This window comes from Pongo abelii, chromosome 18 (genome assembly GCF_028885655.2).
Source record: "Pongo abelii isolate AG06213 chromosome 18, NHGRI_mPonAbe1-v2.0_pri, whole genome shotgun sequence".
NCBI classification, from domain to species: Eukaryota; Metazoa; Chordata; class Mammalia; order Primates; family Hominidae; genus Pongo; species Pongo abelii.
In genome coordinates, this window is record NC_072003.2 from 56006131 (window position 1) to 56021561 (window position 15431).

Here is a 15431-nt window from a genome sequence, read left to right on the forward strand (position 1 = left end):
AGAAGAATTTCTTCTATGTTAGTGAAGGGGCAGGTGTGTTAGAATAACAGTAGGGGAGAGAGGGAGAGTTAGTGGTGGTTAATCCGAAGAATGCCTATGTTTCCTGGTCTTGGTTCAGCCAAATCACAGTAGAGAGTATTCTCGGCATGTAACTCAGCCTCTGTGGATTGGAATTTGTTCTTCTTTGTTCCTCACAGAGTGGTTGTGAGGATCATTTGAGATAAGGTCTTATAAATTGCCTGGTGCTTTTTGGGGTGGTAGTGTTTTTCTAAGATGGATGGAGAATAAGAGGTGCAGGTTGACTGTTCTTTAAGCCTCCTAGAGGTTGCCACAATGATTTCCATTTCCTTATCTGCTTTGAGTCTGTGGAAGGAGGCAGGAATTCTGGTCTGTGACTTGATATCTGTGCATTTGTTCTGATGGCAGAAATCAATCTTGGGGCTGTCAATCTGCACAGAAATGATCTGTTTTTTCATAGCCTGACTCATTTTCTCTGTCAGGCCTGTTCTTGGGCTATGTTCAGGAACAAATCCTGCTTGTTGATGAGCTGTGTCCTCGTCTGTTTACAAAAAGTTCTGCTGTTTTGTTAAGCTTGTAACAGATTCAGGCAGTGTTTGAAACCTGTCTTTCCCTTGATTTAGATCTTTTCATTTTTTTCTCCCATCTAGGATCTGCATCTCCAATGGATACTGAGGGGTTTGGTGAGCTCCTTCAGCAAGCTGAACAGCTTGCTGCTGAGACTGAGGGCATCTCAGAGCTTCCCCATGTGGAACGGAACTTACAGGAGATCCAGCAGGCGGGCGAGCGCCTGTGTTCCCGTACCCTCACACGCACGTCCCAGGAGACGGCAGATGTCAAGGCGTGAGTACTGGTAGGGAGGCAGCATTAGTACTGGGTGGCTTGGGGGTAGGATCTGTTTCTTCTTTCCTCCTTGAATTCAGATCCAATCTGTGAATGACAGCCACTAGCCAGATTCTTGGGAACTCAGAAAGGTGTAAACAGGACAGCAGCCTTGGTTTGTTTCCCTGCCTCTCAGGTTTTCTAGCCTGTCTGCCTCACCAAGTTATGAGCCGATATCACAGGGAGAGATGATCACAAGGTGCGAGGGGGTAAAAGAGCTCTGTCATGCTGAATCTGGTCACAGTAGTTCTGCTTGGGTTCAGTGATCATTGGGTCATAAATGGCTCCTGTTATGTTAATACATATGGGCCCCACAGATGAGTTTTACCTTCAAAGCCAGAGAGCACTCAGTGATGAGGACAGTTTTTAAGAGCATTTGGAAGAAATTGATGAGCAGTTAGTGACGAGAAACCATCCAAGTGAGGAGTGATTCTGTCTGCTTGTTGTCAGTGACCCAGGAAGCTGCTTCTGAAAGGCCTTGGAGATACAGTGCCCCCAGCTGATTGTAGAACAGGAGAGTGGGTGAGCCCCAAGAGAGTGCAGCTGGGGAAAAGTGCTGACTGACTGGGCTGGCAGCCACTGCTGCCACACAGTATCAGTTGGGCTGTTGATTCCACAAACATGTTTAAGGTCCACGCTGTGCCAGGTCTGGACCATCTCTGGGGCGACAACCATGAATTAGACATGGTTCTTGCCCTCAAGGAGCTTATAATGTGGGGAGTGGGGCAGAAAAAAACTATGCTGCTTTCCTTAAGAAATGTGATTTACTGATTATTTACTGTGTGTTACAAGCTTGGCTAGATGTGAGATTTTGCTTAATTTTCGCAACCATCATTAGGCTACAATCTCCACATTACAGTTGAGCAACAAAGGCTCAGAGAAGGCAAGTAACTCTTCCAGATCACACAGCTGGCGAGTGGTAAAGTCAGGATTCAAACCTAGTGAGGTTGACTCCAGAGTGCATACTCCTCTGATTGTGATGGAAGGGCATGGGAGGATGGAGAGGGTGCTGCTACTTGTGCCTTTGGTGGGTCTGGAAAGACACTGAGATTCTGTGCAGGAAATACGGAAAATTGGCAGTCATCTCCTAAGTCTTCATTCCTTGAACTTGAGAAAGAACTGAGTGCTGGTGTTAATGTGGGACATTGTCTGCTCTAAGCATTTAACAGATGTCACAGGAGTATTATGTAGGAGTGGGCTACATTCTTGTTCTTGAGAGCTGAATGTTTTGGCTGCTCTGTCGAGTCAGTAAGGATGTAGTGGAAATTATTCTGTAGGCCTCCCCAAAATGTTATTTTCTAAAATAACTAGTTGGTTTTGGTTCTGTTGGCATTGGTAAAGGCAAATCAGAGGAACCCTGGCAGGGATTTTTTACCCTGCAGCCTTGCAGCTAAATGCAGCCAACTGCTTCCCTACACTGCTTTCTCACAGCCCAACCAGCCTTTAGACACTTCTGCTAACTTGCCTTCCCTGCAGGCTCCTTACCTGCTACTCCTGGCTGCCTGCAGTTACCCCCAGTCTTGAGCATGCAGGCTCTGTGCTGTATGCAGAGATACTGCTGGAGCGAAAGGCCCATGATGCCAGCTTAGTTGCTATAGTTATAATTTAATTGCATCAGCTTTACAGCCTATTAAGAGCAAAAAGGGAAAATGTTTTCTTGGTAACAATTATGGGTCATGCTCTCTTGTAAATTTCCATTCTTTTTCATTTCTTTCTACCTTAAATTCATTATTTTAGGGAGGAGGAAGTTGGAATGTTGAAAGAATGGGTATAGGGTGGGGCAGGTGCTTAAAAAGAAACCAAAGGGCTGATGACTGTATTTTTCCATCTTCTTGATAGGCAGAGACATAAAGTGTGGTGTGAATATTTTAGTACATACAAGATGAGGGCAGAAGAGAGAACTGAGTAGGAAAAATTTTCTTACATGAAATAAGTTTTGAAAGAAAATTCTGTCTTTAAGATTTTAGGTTGTAGATTTAAGATTGAAATGTTATGTGCCAAATTTATGTATTTGTCCAAATACACTGTGTTGAATATTTTGTTTTAGAGAATAGCTTTGATAGCTTTTTTTAATATGTGTGTTTGATCTTTTACAATTGTTAAATTTTTTCACACATAAAGAAGAGTATGCTTAACATATATAAAAATGTAAATCGGGGTTTACAGCCCATGAGCCACATGCAGCCTTAAAATTTTATTGGAACTTTATTGTCTGTGCTGCTTTTGTGCTACTGTATGAGAGTTGAGTAGTTTTGACAGAGATCATGTGCTCTGCAAAGCCTGAAATGTTTACTATCTGCTGTTTACAGAAAAAGTTTGCTGACTCCTGGTATAAATAATAAAATGAATGAATACCCATGTGCACATTGATCAACTGAAACGGAATATTGAGCTGGGTGCCGTGGCTCATGCCTGTGACCCCAGCACTTTGGGAGGCTGAGGCAGGTGAATCGCTTGAACTCAGGAGTTCAAGACCAGCCTGGACAACATGGCAAAACCCATTTACAAAAAATTAGCTAGGCATGGTGACACGCACCTGTAGTCCCAGCTACTCGGGAGGCTGAGGTAGGAGGATTGCTTGAGCCCAGGAGGTTGGAAGGTGCCCATCATCAATTGCATATCCCTCTTTTCTCATCAAAGACACCGCGCTAGATTTTTCCATTCAAATTCTGAAATCAGGCAAGCTAGAGGTGTATAAAGAAAAAGCCAGTAGTCACTCTTTCTCCCTAACTTTGTCATCCAACATAACCAATGTTATTAATTTGCTTATTTTTTCACATACTTCTCCAAGATCACGCAAAGCATATATAAACATTTATTGCCCTAAAGTTTAACAGCAAATTATAACTCTCCTTGTGATAATACTATAAGCTGTTGTTTAAGCTCTTACTGTTTGTCAGGCGCTGTGCCACACACTTTACACGCATTATATAATTTCTTTTTAAAATAACCCTGTGAAAGTGTTATCTGTGTTTTAAACTTGAGGAAAGTCAAATAATGAGTGGCCAAGCCAGAATTTCAAATCCAACTTAGTAAGAATTCCTCATATTTGTATGGTACTTTTCAGTTTCTGAAGGATTGTCACAGGCACTCTCCTGACTGGTCTGCAGTGCCTGAGAGGTAGGGAAGGCATTTTCCCCCACATTCAACAGAGGAAGAAACTGAGGCTTAGAAAGGTGATGTATCCAATATTTTCAGTAAGTGACAGATGAGACCTGAACCCAGGCCTCCTGACATTTTATATGCTTCCCATGTATGCTGGGAACAGTCTTTGTCCTTCTACTCACCTGGAACTGGAAGGAGACTCCAGCTTCCATGACTGCTCATGCGGGACTGCCTGGCTTTTGGGAATTGAAGCAGGTAGAAGGCAGGGAACCTTCTAAGGATTTTTCCGCCCTTACAGACTGAAAGTTTCTAGTACAGGCTTTATTTATAAAGCCGTCCCTACCCTAGATTCCCTGTCTCCTTCATCAGTCCTTTCTCTCCCTGCATATGCATCGTATAAGCCATACACTGCATAAGCCACACTCTGAACAGTTTCTACAGGTGTCAACCACTTAAATGACCTTTCTTTTCTAACAATTCTAGTAGCTAATTCTTTTTTATTTATTATACTTTAAGTTTTAGGGTACATGTGCACAATGTGCAGGTTTGTTACATATGTATACATGTGCCATGTTGGTGTGCTGCACCCATTAACTCGTCATTTAGCATTAGGTATATCTCCTAATGCTATCCCTCCCCCCTCCCCCCACCCCACAACAGTCCCCGGAGTGTGATGTTCCCCTTCCTGTGTCCATGTGTTCTCATTGTTCAGTTCCCACCTATGAGTGAGAACATGCGGTATTTGGTTTTTTGTCCTTGCGATAGTTTGCTGAGAATGATGGTTTCCAGTTTCATCCATGTCCCTACAAAGGACATGAACTCATCATTTTTTATGGCTGCATAGTATTCCATGGTGTATACGTGCCACATTTTCTTAATCCAGTCTGTCGTTGTTGGACATTTGGGTTGGTTCCAAGTCTTTGCTATTGTGAATACTGCTGCAATAAACATACGTGTGCGTGTGTCTTTATAGCAGCATGATTTATAATCCTTTGAGTATATACCCAGTAATGGGATGGCTGGGTCAAATGGTATTTCTGGTTCTAGATCCCTGAGGAATCGCTACACTGACTTCCACAATGGTTGAACTAGTTTACAGTCCCACCAACAGTGTAAAAGTGTTCCTATTTCTCCACATCCTTTCCAGCACCTGTTGTTTCCTGACTTTTCAATGATGGTGATTCTAACTGGTGTGAGATGGTATCTCATTGTGGTTTTGATTTGCATTTCTCTGATGGCCAGTGATGATGAGCATTTTTTCATGTGTTTTTTGGCTGCATAAATGTCTTCTTTTGCGAAGTGTCTGTTCATATCCTTTGCCCACTTTTTGATGGGGTTGTTTGTTTTTTTCTTGTAAATTTGTTTGAGTTCATTGTAGATTCTGGATATTAGCCCTTTGTCAGATGAGTAGGTTGCAAAAATTTTCTCCCATTTTATAGGTTGCCTGTTCATTCTGATGGTAGTTTCTTTTGCTGTGCAGAAGCTCTTGAGTTTAATTAGATCCCATTTGTCAATTTTGGCTTTTGTTGCCATTGCTTTTGTCCCTGTTTGCAGATGACATGATTGTATATCTAGAAAACCCCATTGTCTCAGCCCAAAATCTCCTTAAGCTGATAAGCAACTTCAGCAAAGTCTCAGGATACAAAATCAATGTACAAAAATCACAAGCATTCTTATACACCAATAACAGACAAACAGAGAGCCAAATCATGAGTGAACTCCCATTCACAATTGCTTCAAAGAGAATAAAATACCTAGGAATCCAACTTACAAGGGATATGAAGGACCTCTTCAAGGAGAACTACAAACCACTGCTCAATGAAATAAAAGAGGATACAAACAAATGGAAGAACATTCCATGCTCATGGGTAGGAGGAATCAATATTGTGAAAATGGCCATACTGCCAAAGGTAATTTATAGATTCAATGCCATCCCCATCAAGCTACCAATGACTTTCTTCACAGAATTGGAAAAAACTACTTTAAAGTTCATATGGAACCAAAAAAGAGCCCGCATCGCCAAGTCAATCCTAAGCCAAAAGAACAAAGCCGGAGGCATCATGCTACCTGACTTCAAACTATACTACAAGGCTACAGTAACCAAAATAGCATGGTACTGGTACCAAAACAGAGATATAGATCAATGGAACAGAACAGAGCCCTCAGAAATAATGCCGCATATCTGCAACCATCTGATCTTTGACAAACCTGAGAAAAACAAGCAATGGGGAAAGGATTCCCTATTTAATAAATGGTGCTGGGAAAACTGGCTAGCCATATGTAGAAAGCTGAAACTGGATCCCTTCCTTACACCTTATACAAAAATTAATTCAAGATGGATTAAAGACTTAAATGTTAGACCTAAAACCATGAAAACCCTAGAAGAAAACCTAGGCAGTACCATTCAGGACATAGGCATGGGCAAGGACTTCATGTCTAGTAGCTAATTTTTAAATTCTGAAGTTCTCAAAATCCTGGTATACATTAAAATTATTTTGGCACTGGATACATTCTTATTTGTCTCTGATAGAGTACAGCACCATGGGACAAAATTTAGACATAGCTAGCAAAATTGACCCAGCAATTCCACTTCTAGGGTTTTGTCCCAAAGATATACTGGTAAAAAACACACACAAGAAGACCCTGTGCACAGGGATATTCATTACAGCATTATGTGTAATAGCAAAAATTGAAAACAAACAAATGTCCATCAGTAGGTGACTAGTGGAATAATGTTGTATGTCTATGTAGTAGAGTACTCTTCAGTAGTACAAAGGAATGAGAATATACAGTAACATGGAGTGATTCCAGGGCATATTATTAAGTAAAAAATGCAGGGTAGAGAAAAGTGTTTAGTACTCTATCATTTGTATAAGAAAGCAGGTGAAAGACATCCCATGTTCATGGATCAGAAGACTTAATAGTAAGATATTAATACTCCCTAAATTGGTCTGCAGATTCAACACAGTCTCTATCAAAATCCCAGCTGGGATTTTTTGCAGAAAGTGACAAGTTGATTCTAAAATCCATATAGAGATACAAGAGACGTAGAATAGCCAAAACAATCTTTAAAAAGCAGAAGAAAGTTGGAAGAATCACACTTGCAACTTCAGAAATTACTACAGAGTCACAGTAATTAAGACTATGGTACTGGCATAAGGATAGACATGTAGATTGATGGACTGGAATTATTAATCCAGATAAATAAACCCATGTGTCTGTGATCAGCTGATTTTCAACAAGGGTACCTAGACCGTTCATTGTGGAAAGAACAGTCTTTTCAACAAATGATGCTAGGACAGTCTTGTCAGAAGGACCCAGAAACCAAGTTGAAGAGGCTTCTACTGGCCAAAGATGAGATTATTTGATCATCAATTAGGATAATAACTGCATTGGATTGAAACATATCAAATATGTTTAAAATTTATGAGTTTATATACTAAAACAAAACTCATTGATCGCCTTTGGAGAATACTAGAGAACCAACTCATTATTCAGGGTAATTACATAGTTGATTTTAGAGTTTCTTGGAATGGAAGTATTCCAGCTAATAAAGATGGAATTAGGATACCACCATTTTGCAACTACTGAGGAGTAAATGGATCTAAGCAATCATCATCAAGACTGCAAATATTTCAGATAGAGATAACCAGATATTAAATACCTCTTGATGAAAAGTACATAGTAATCTAGCCATAAAAATAGTGGCACCTCAATCTAATCAAACCCTTGGAACTTTGAATTTGCAGGAAATACAGAGGACAAAGGAGCATGTTAAATGATATCATGGGGATTCCGTCAGTAAAACATTTTCTGTGGGAAACTGTAGCCTTGCTACTTTGAGTGTAGTCAATGGATCAACAGCATCAGCATCAACCATGAGCTTTTTAGTAATGGAAATTCTCAGGCTCCATCCCAGACCTATTAAATCAGAATCTACATTTTTAACAAGCTTTCCAGGTGATTCATATGCACTTTTTTTTTCTGGTCTGTACCTTTCTCATCACATGTACATTTAAGGCTTGAGTAACACTGCTTTACAAGATAAATAACCCGGAATCTTCAACAAAGATTATGAGAAAAAAATGAGATGGAGGGGCAACCTGTTGATGAAAAGAGATTTAGGAGGCATATTAATCATCCACAAGTAGAGACTTTATTTGGATTTCATTTAAACAAACACAACTTTAAAAGTTGTGAAAAAATTAGGCAATATCTTGGATATAACAAATAAGCATATTTGTTGATAGAGAAAGATAGGTAGGGATGTAGATGAAACAGGGTTGGCTACGACATGCAAATTGTTGGGGCTGGGTGATGGGTATAAGGAGGTTTACTATTTTAATTTTTTTAATGAAGAAAAGAGGTTTAATTGATTCACATTTTCACAGAGTGTACAGGAAGCCTGGCTGGGGAGGTCTTAGGAAACTTACAATCATGGCAGCAGGTGAAGGGGAAACTGGCACATCTTCACATGGTGGAGCAGGATAGAGGGTGAAGGGGAAAGTGCTACATACTCTTAAACAACCAAATCTTATCGGAACTCACTGTCATGAAAACAGCAAAGGGGAAGTCTGCCCCTATGGTGCAGTCATCTCCCACTGGGTACCCCCTCCAATGTTGAGGATTACAGTTCGACATGAGATTTGGGTGGGGACACAGAGCCAAACCATATCATTCCACACCTAGCCCCTCCCAAATGTCATGTCCTTGTCACATTTCAAAGCACAGTCATGGCTTCCAAACAGACCCCCGATGTCTTAACTCATTCTAGCATTAACTCAAAAGTCCAAGTCCAAAGTCTCATCTGGGACAAGGCACGTCTCTTTGCCTATGAGCCTGTAAGACCAAAAACAAGTTAGTTACCTCCAAGATACAATGGGGGTACAGGCATTGGGCAAATGTTCCCATTCCAAAAGGGAGAAATTGGCCAAAACAAAGGGGCTACAGACCCCATGCAAGTCCAAAACCCAGAAAGGCTGTCATTAAATTTTAAAGCTCCAAAATAATTTTCTTTGACTCCATGTCTCACATTCAAGCACATTGATGCAACGGGTAGGCTCCCAAGACCTTGGGCGTCTATGCTTCTTTGGCTCTGCAGGGTACAGCCCCCTTGGCTGCTTTCATGGGCTAGTGTTGAGTGCCTGTGGCTTTTCTAGGCACATGGTGCAAGCCGTCAGTGGGTCTACCATTCTGAGTTCTGGAGGATGGTGGCTTTTTTCTCACAACTCCACTAGGCAGTGCCCCAGTGTGGACTCTTTGTGGGGGCTGCAACCCCACATTTCCCCTCCACACTGCTTAGTAGATTCTCCATGAGGGCTCTGCCCCTGTAGCCGACTTCTGCCTGGATATCCAGACATTTCTCTACATTCTCTGGTAGCTATTCAGAGGCTCCCAAAATTTTGTGTTTTTAATTTTTTTCTATAATAGCTTTAAACAAGTGGGCCACTACAATGGCTGTAATCAAAAAGATAGTAACAAGTGTTGACGAGGATGTGGGAAAAATTGGAATCTTTATACCTTGCTGGTGGGAATGTAAAATGGTATAGTTGCTTTGGAAAACAGTCTGGCATTTCCTAAAAGATTAAGCATAGGGTTTATATGACCCAGCAATTCCACTCATAGGTATATACCTAAGAGAAATGGAAATGTATACTCACACAAAAACTTGTGAAGGAATGTTCATGGCAACTTTTAAAAATAATAGCCAAAAGTGGAAATAATCCAAATGCCCATCCACTGATGAATGGATACATAAAATGTGGTATGTCCATGTAGTAGAATACTATTTGGCAATAAAAAGGAGTGAAGTACTAATACATGTTTCAACATGAATGAACCTTGAAAGCATTATGTTAAATGAAAGAAGCCAGTTAAAAGACTGTATATTGTGTGACTGCATTTATGAGCAATGTCCAGAATAGGCAAATTTATAGAGACAGAAAGTAGATTAGTAGTTGCCAGGGGATGGGGGAGGTTTGGGGGGAAATGGGGAATCACCACCTATTGGTCAGGGGTTGCTTTTTGGGGTGATGAAAATATTCTAAAATTGATTGTAGTGATGGTTGTACAATTTTATGAATACATAAAAATCACTGAATTGTAGGCCAGGTATGGTTGCTCATGCCTGTAATCCCAGCACTTTGGGAGGCTAAGGTGGGTGGATCACTTGAGCCTCAAGTTCAAGCCCAGCTTGGCCAACATGGAGAAACCCTGTCTCTAGTAAAAATACAAAAATTAGCTGAGTGTGGTGGTGTGCACCTGTAGTCCCAGCTACTTGAGAGGCCGAGGCACAAGAATTGCTTGAACCTGGGAGCTGGAGGTTGCAGAGAGCTGAGATTGCACCACTGCACTCCATCCTGGGCAACAGAGCGAGACTCTGTCTCAAAATAAATAAGTAAATAAATAACCAAATTGTATACTTTAAATGATAAATTGTAAAGCTGGGTGCAGCGGCAAGCATCTTTAGTTCCTGCTACTTGGGAGGTGGAGACAGGAGGATCTCTTGAGCCCAGGAGTTTGAGTCCAATATTAATCACAACTAATCACAGTTGTTGAGAGGAAAGTTTAGACTAGGTTACTTCTGAAGCTAGGTGATTCTAATGTGCAGCCAGGGTTGAGACCCACTCTTTTTTTTTTTTGAGTTTTAAAAAATTTTGCTTTAAGTTCTGGGATACATAAGCAGAATGTCCAGGTTTGTTATATAGATGTACATGTGCCGTGGTGGTTTGCCACACTTACAACCTGTCATCTAGGTTTTAAGGCCTGCATGCATTAGGTATTTGTCCTAATGCTCTCTCTCTCTCCTTGCCCCCCACCCCCGACAGGCTCCGATGTGTGTTGTTCCCCTCCCTGTGTCCATGTGTTCTCTGTTCAATTCGCACTTATGAGTGAGAACATGCAGTGTTTGGTTTTGTGTTCCTGTGTTAGTTTGCTGAGAATGATGGCTTCCAGCTTCATCCAGCTCCCTGCAAAGGACATGAACTCATTCTTTTTGATGGCTGCATAGTATTCCATGGTGTATATGTGCCACATTTTCTTTAACCAGTCTATCATTGATGGGCATTTGGGTTGGTTCCAAGTCTTTGCTATTGTAAATAGTGCTGTAGTAAACATACATGTGCATGTGTCTTTATAGTAGAATGAGTTATAATCCTTTGGGTATATACTCAGTAATGGGATTGCTGGGTCAATGGTATTTCTGTTTCTAGATCCCTGAGGAATTGCTACACTGTCTTCCACAATGGTTGAATTAATTTACACTCCCACCAACAGTGTAAAAGCATTCCTATTTCTCCACAGCCTTGCCAACATCCATTGTTTCCTGACTTTTTAATAATTGCCATTCTGATTGGCGTGAGATGGTATCTCATTGTGGTTTTGATTTGCATTTCTCTAATAATCAGTGATATTGAGCTTTTTTTCATATGTTTGTTGGCTGCATAAATGTCTTCTTTTGAGAAGGGAGACCCACTCTTTTAGAGAGTTAACTATTTAGGATTATTAGAGGAAAGAGGCAAGATATGGCAACCTAGAGGGAAAGCCCCGGGGATGGCATCATAGTTGATGTGGAAGAGACAAAAATCTATAGGAAGGAACCTCTGGGTAAATGTAATCTGTTGCTGTAGTATTTATTGGATTAGAACTACATATGCGAAATCCTTTCTCTTCTCCAATAAGTCTGTTAGTTCAGGATTGAAACTTTTAGGTGTTATACGTGTAGGTGTTAGGGTTACATGTGCTGCCAAATTCTCTGACTACTAAGTTACACAAAGTGAACACAAATGTTATCAGTGAGAGTTTTTGATACTAATTTATAATCCAAAAACAGTCTACAAATTAATGGGCTGGATGTGGTGGTTCCCGCCTGTAATCCCAGCACTTTTGGAAGCTGAGGCAGGAGGATCGCTTGGCCAGGAGTTTGAGACCAGCCTGGGCAACAGAGCAAGACCCTGTCTGAAAATAGAATAGAATAGAATAGAGTAGAGTAGAGTAGGAGTAGGAGTAGGAGTAGGAGTAGGAGTAGGAGTAGGAGTAGGAGTGGAGGAGTGGAGGAGTGGAGGAGTGGAGGAGGAGTGGAGGGAGTCGGGTGGAGTGGAGTGGAGTGGAGGTAGAGTGGAGGTAGAGTAGAGTGTATTGAGGAGTGGAGTGGCGTGGAGGTAGAGTAGAGTGTATTGAGTTCCCCTAAGTGGAGTGGAGTGGAGGTAGAGTGGAGGTAGAGTAGAGTGTATTGAGGAGTGGAGTGGCGTGGAGGTAGAGTAGAGTGTATTGAGTTCCCCTAAGTGGAGTGGAGTGGAGGTAGAGTGGAGGTAGAGTAGAGTGTATTGAGGAGTGGAGTGGAGTGGAGGTAGAGTAGAGTGTATTGAGTTCCCCTAAGTGGAGTGGAGTGGAGGTAGAGTAGAGTGTATTGAGTTCCCCTAAGTGGAGTGGAGTGGAGGTAGAGTAGAGTGTATTGAGTTCCCCTAAGTGGAGTGGAGTGGAGTGGAGTGGAGTGGAGTGGAGTGGAGTGGAGGTAGAGTAGAGTGTATTGAGTTCCCCTAAGTTTCTTTTTTCCAGAGTAGAGTAGAGTACAGTAGAGTACAGTAGAGTAGAGTGTATTGAGTTCCCCTAAGTTTCTTTTTTCCAGAGAGTGTTCTAGATATTAGTGCAACCTTTTCTTTAAAAAAACTACCCTTGCATTGTTACATTGCCCCAGATGAGTAGAAATAAAGATGGCTATATTATCCCATTTCTCTTCAAACGCATTTACTGATCGGATAACAGCCTCCTATATTATTAGACTGGGCAGCAGAGAGGGAACCTGCAGATGTGCTGAACATGGCGTTTGGCTTTTGAAGGGAAGCCGTGGAGAACTGGCCTTGAATTCTGGTTTGATTGCCCCTGGGCAAATCATTGGTCACCTTGAACCTTTAGTTTCCTTAGCTCATGAATGACGTTTATACTAGGTTACTCCTGAAACGTCTACAATGTTGTAGTTCACTATATCCATCTACGGAGGCTGTAAGTGTAGAATGGTGGTTAAGAGTTGTGCTGTACAACCCGGGAGGCTGAGGCAGGAGAATCACATGAACCTGGGAGGCGGAGGTTGCAGTGAGCCGAGATCGTGCCACTGCAATCCAGTCTGGACGACAGAGTGAGACTGTCAGAAAAAAAAAAAAAAAAAAAAAAATAGGGTTGTGCCGCAGAACTAGATGACCTGCCTCTGCCACTTCCTGACTCTGTGACTTTGGGCAAGCTGGCTGTCCTCTTTGTACCTTAGTTCTTTCATCCATAAAATGGGGATGAATGATAGCATGTACCTCATGGGTTTCTTTACTATGACATGTTTGGAGCAGTCTAGTCTATGGTAGTAGTATCGTTTTATTCTAGACAAGGCTCTCAAATTCAGGCATGCTTAGAACTTGAATCTGTTACTACACAGTACAGTGTTATGGCTCTTATTCCAGGTGTTCTCTATGGAAAGATATAAAACAACTATGTAAAAGTGTCTGGACAGTATATAGGAAGTTTTGAATTAAAAATACTGTCCAGTATTTGATGAAGCATATTAGATGTCCTAATCCTACTTTTCCCCTTACTTATATCTCCCTATTCTATATCTTCACATAGGTCAGTTCTCCTTGGATCTCGGGGACTTGACATATCCCACATCTCCCAGCGATTGGAGAGTCTGAGTGCAGCCACCACCTTTGAGCCTCTTGAGCCCGTGAAGGACACTGACATTCAGGTAAGGGCTGCCAAGTGCAGGTGGAACCCAGAGCATATAACCCAGGCTGAAGACCCTGGCCCTTCATTAACCAGCAGATTGAGGAATTTCAGTTTTCTTTGTTAATTTTCTTCTTCCTCAGATATTAAGAGAACAGTAGATTCAGCTTTGGAGGTATAGTGGAAAACATTGGGTTATTTTCAGAGCTCTCTGTGTGGCTGAATTAAAAAAGCAATTCCAACCTGCACTTTTTAGATTATTATAATTAGGAGAACAGATTTCTCTTCCTTCCTTGGGCTTAATCCAAGGCTCAGAGACATTAGTCACAAGTTTCTTTCACTTTCTTTGCTAGATCTCAAATAATTTTACTATTCGTCTTCCACATTTCTTTTTTACATCTTGCTTGTATTGGTTGGCAAAAAGCTGGGGAAAACTTAGAGTACTATTTACTGAAACCTACTCAGTGATTTCCAAGAAGTGTTTGGCTGCATTAGTGGCACCAGGAAGTAGTCTAATAGAACACTCCAGTCTCATTTAACCAAACATGCCACAAGCAATTGATAGCTGTTTTAATCTAATCAGAAACTGACATAAAATTGTTAAGGAAAAAACTCACGGTCTATTTAGTTTTTGAGGAATTGGAACACTGCATTTGCATTAGAGTGAAGGGACAGTGGGGTACCATTTTATTTTTTTATCATTGATTTACCTGAAAATGAGAGGATGCCTCCTGCAGAGGCAAATTCTAGTAGAAATGGGCAATATTATTTGGGCTCAATTTGAATTAATACTCTCTACCCTAGTAACCTTCCTAAGAACCATTTTAGTCCATCTAATGGCCACATTTCTACTGCATTTATTTGAATTCAGAAACCTAAAACTACTTTGAGTTGAGAGTTGAAGAACTATAGATATTTTTCCTATTGCTGCTATGTTCCCAAAGTATGAAAATCCAGTTTTTCCAGTTTTATATGCTAAATCATTTTTGCCTGTCAACTTACAGTTGCCTTCTCATTTCCATGTAATCTTAAAATGGCATGTATACTTTTTAAACTTTTTTTTTAAGTTTTAGTGCCCCTCCCCCGTACAACTGCTTGAGGCTCTCTGTTAACAAATACATATAACAGGGATGAATAATCACCATATATTTTGGGAGCATCCCTAATAATGTGGAGAGAAATGGCACCTGCTGAAAGGGTTTTTGTTTCTAATGTTGAAAATACCAGAGAAATTGTTTGTTTGAAAAACAAAGTGTTTTTTACATTTTCTTTGATATTCTTGGAGTAGGTATTTTGAATACTCAACAGCATTTTGTGATGCACTTCATGCATTTCCAGTGATGTGAAACTCCATTTTTTTACCTTAAGGTATTGACAGGTTTGTACATGCATTGAGTCATAATGATCATTTCATCTAACCTTCTACTTAATGGGAGAATACCCTCCTTCAACACTGCCATTAGATGGTTTTCTAATAATATATGCTTAGTTACATCAAAGAGAATTTCTTAATTTGGAATGAGCGCATCAGAGCTTTGGTCCTGTACCGCTGGGAAGTCTCTGAACTTTGAGATTAAGGATGCTTCCATTTCAAAAGTTCACCTCTTGCCCAGGCACAGTAGCTCATGCCTCTAATCCCAGCATGGTAGGAGGCTGAGGTGGGAGGATTGCTTGAGCCTAGGAGTTCAAGACCAGCCTGGGCGACATAGTGATACCCCCTG

The 15431-nt window shown here is 41.1% G+C and overlaps 1 protein-coding gene across 3 annotated transcripts in view; it reads left to right on the top strand.

The window, feature by feature from the left end:
- The window catches only part of NUP93 (nucleoporin 93), a 119287-nt gene that overhangs the window by 16209 nt on the left and 87647 nt on the right, over positions 1–15431 (top strand). For all 3 annotated transcript variants that reach the window (XM_024233050.3, NM_001132559.2, NM_001135376.2), the window contains 2 exon segments: positions 669–861; positions 13615–13732. In XM_024233050.3, the coding sequence (XP_024088818.1) occupies positions 683–861; positions 13615–13732 (297 nt within the window). In that variant the 5' untranslated portion in view covers positions 669–682.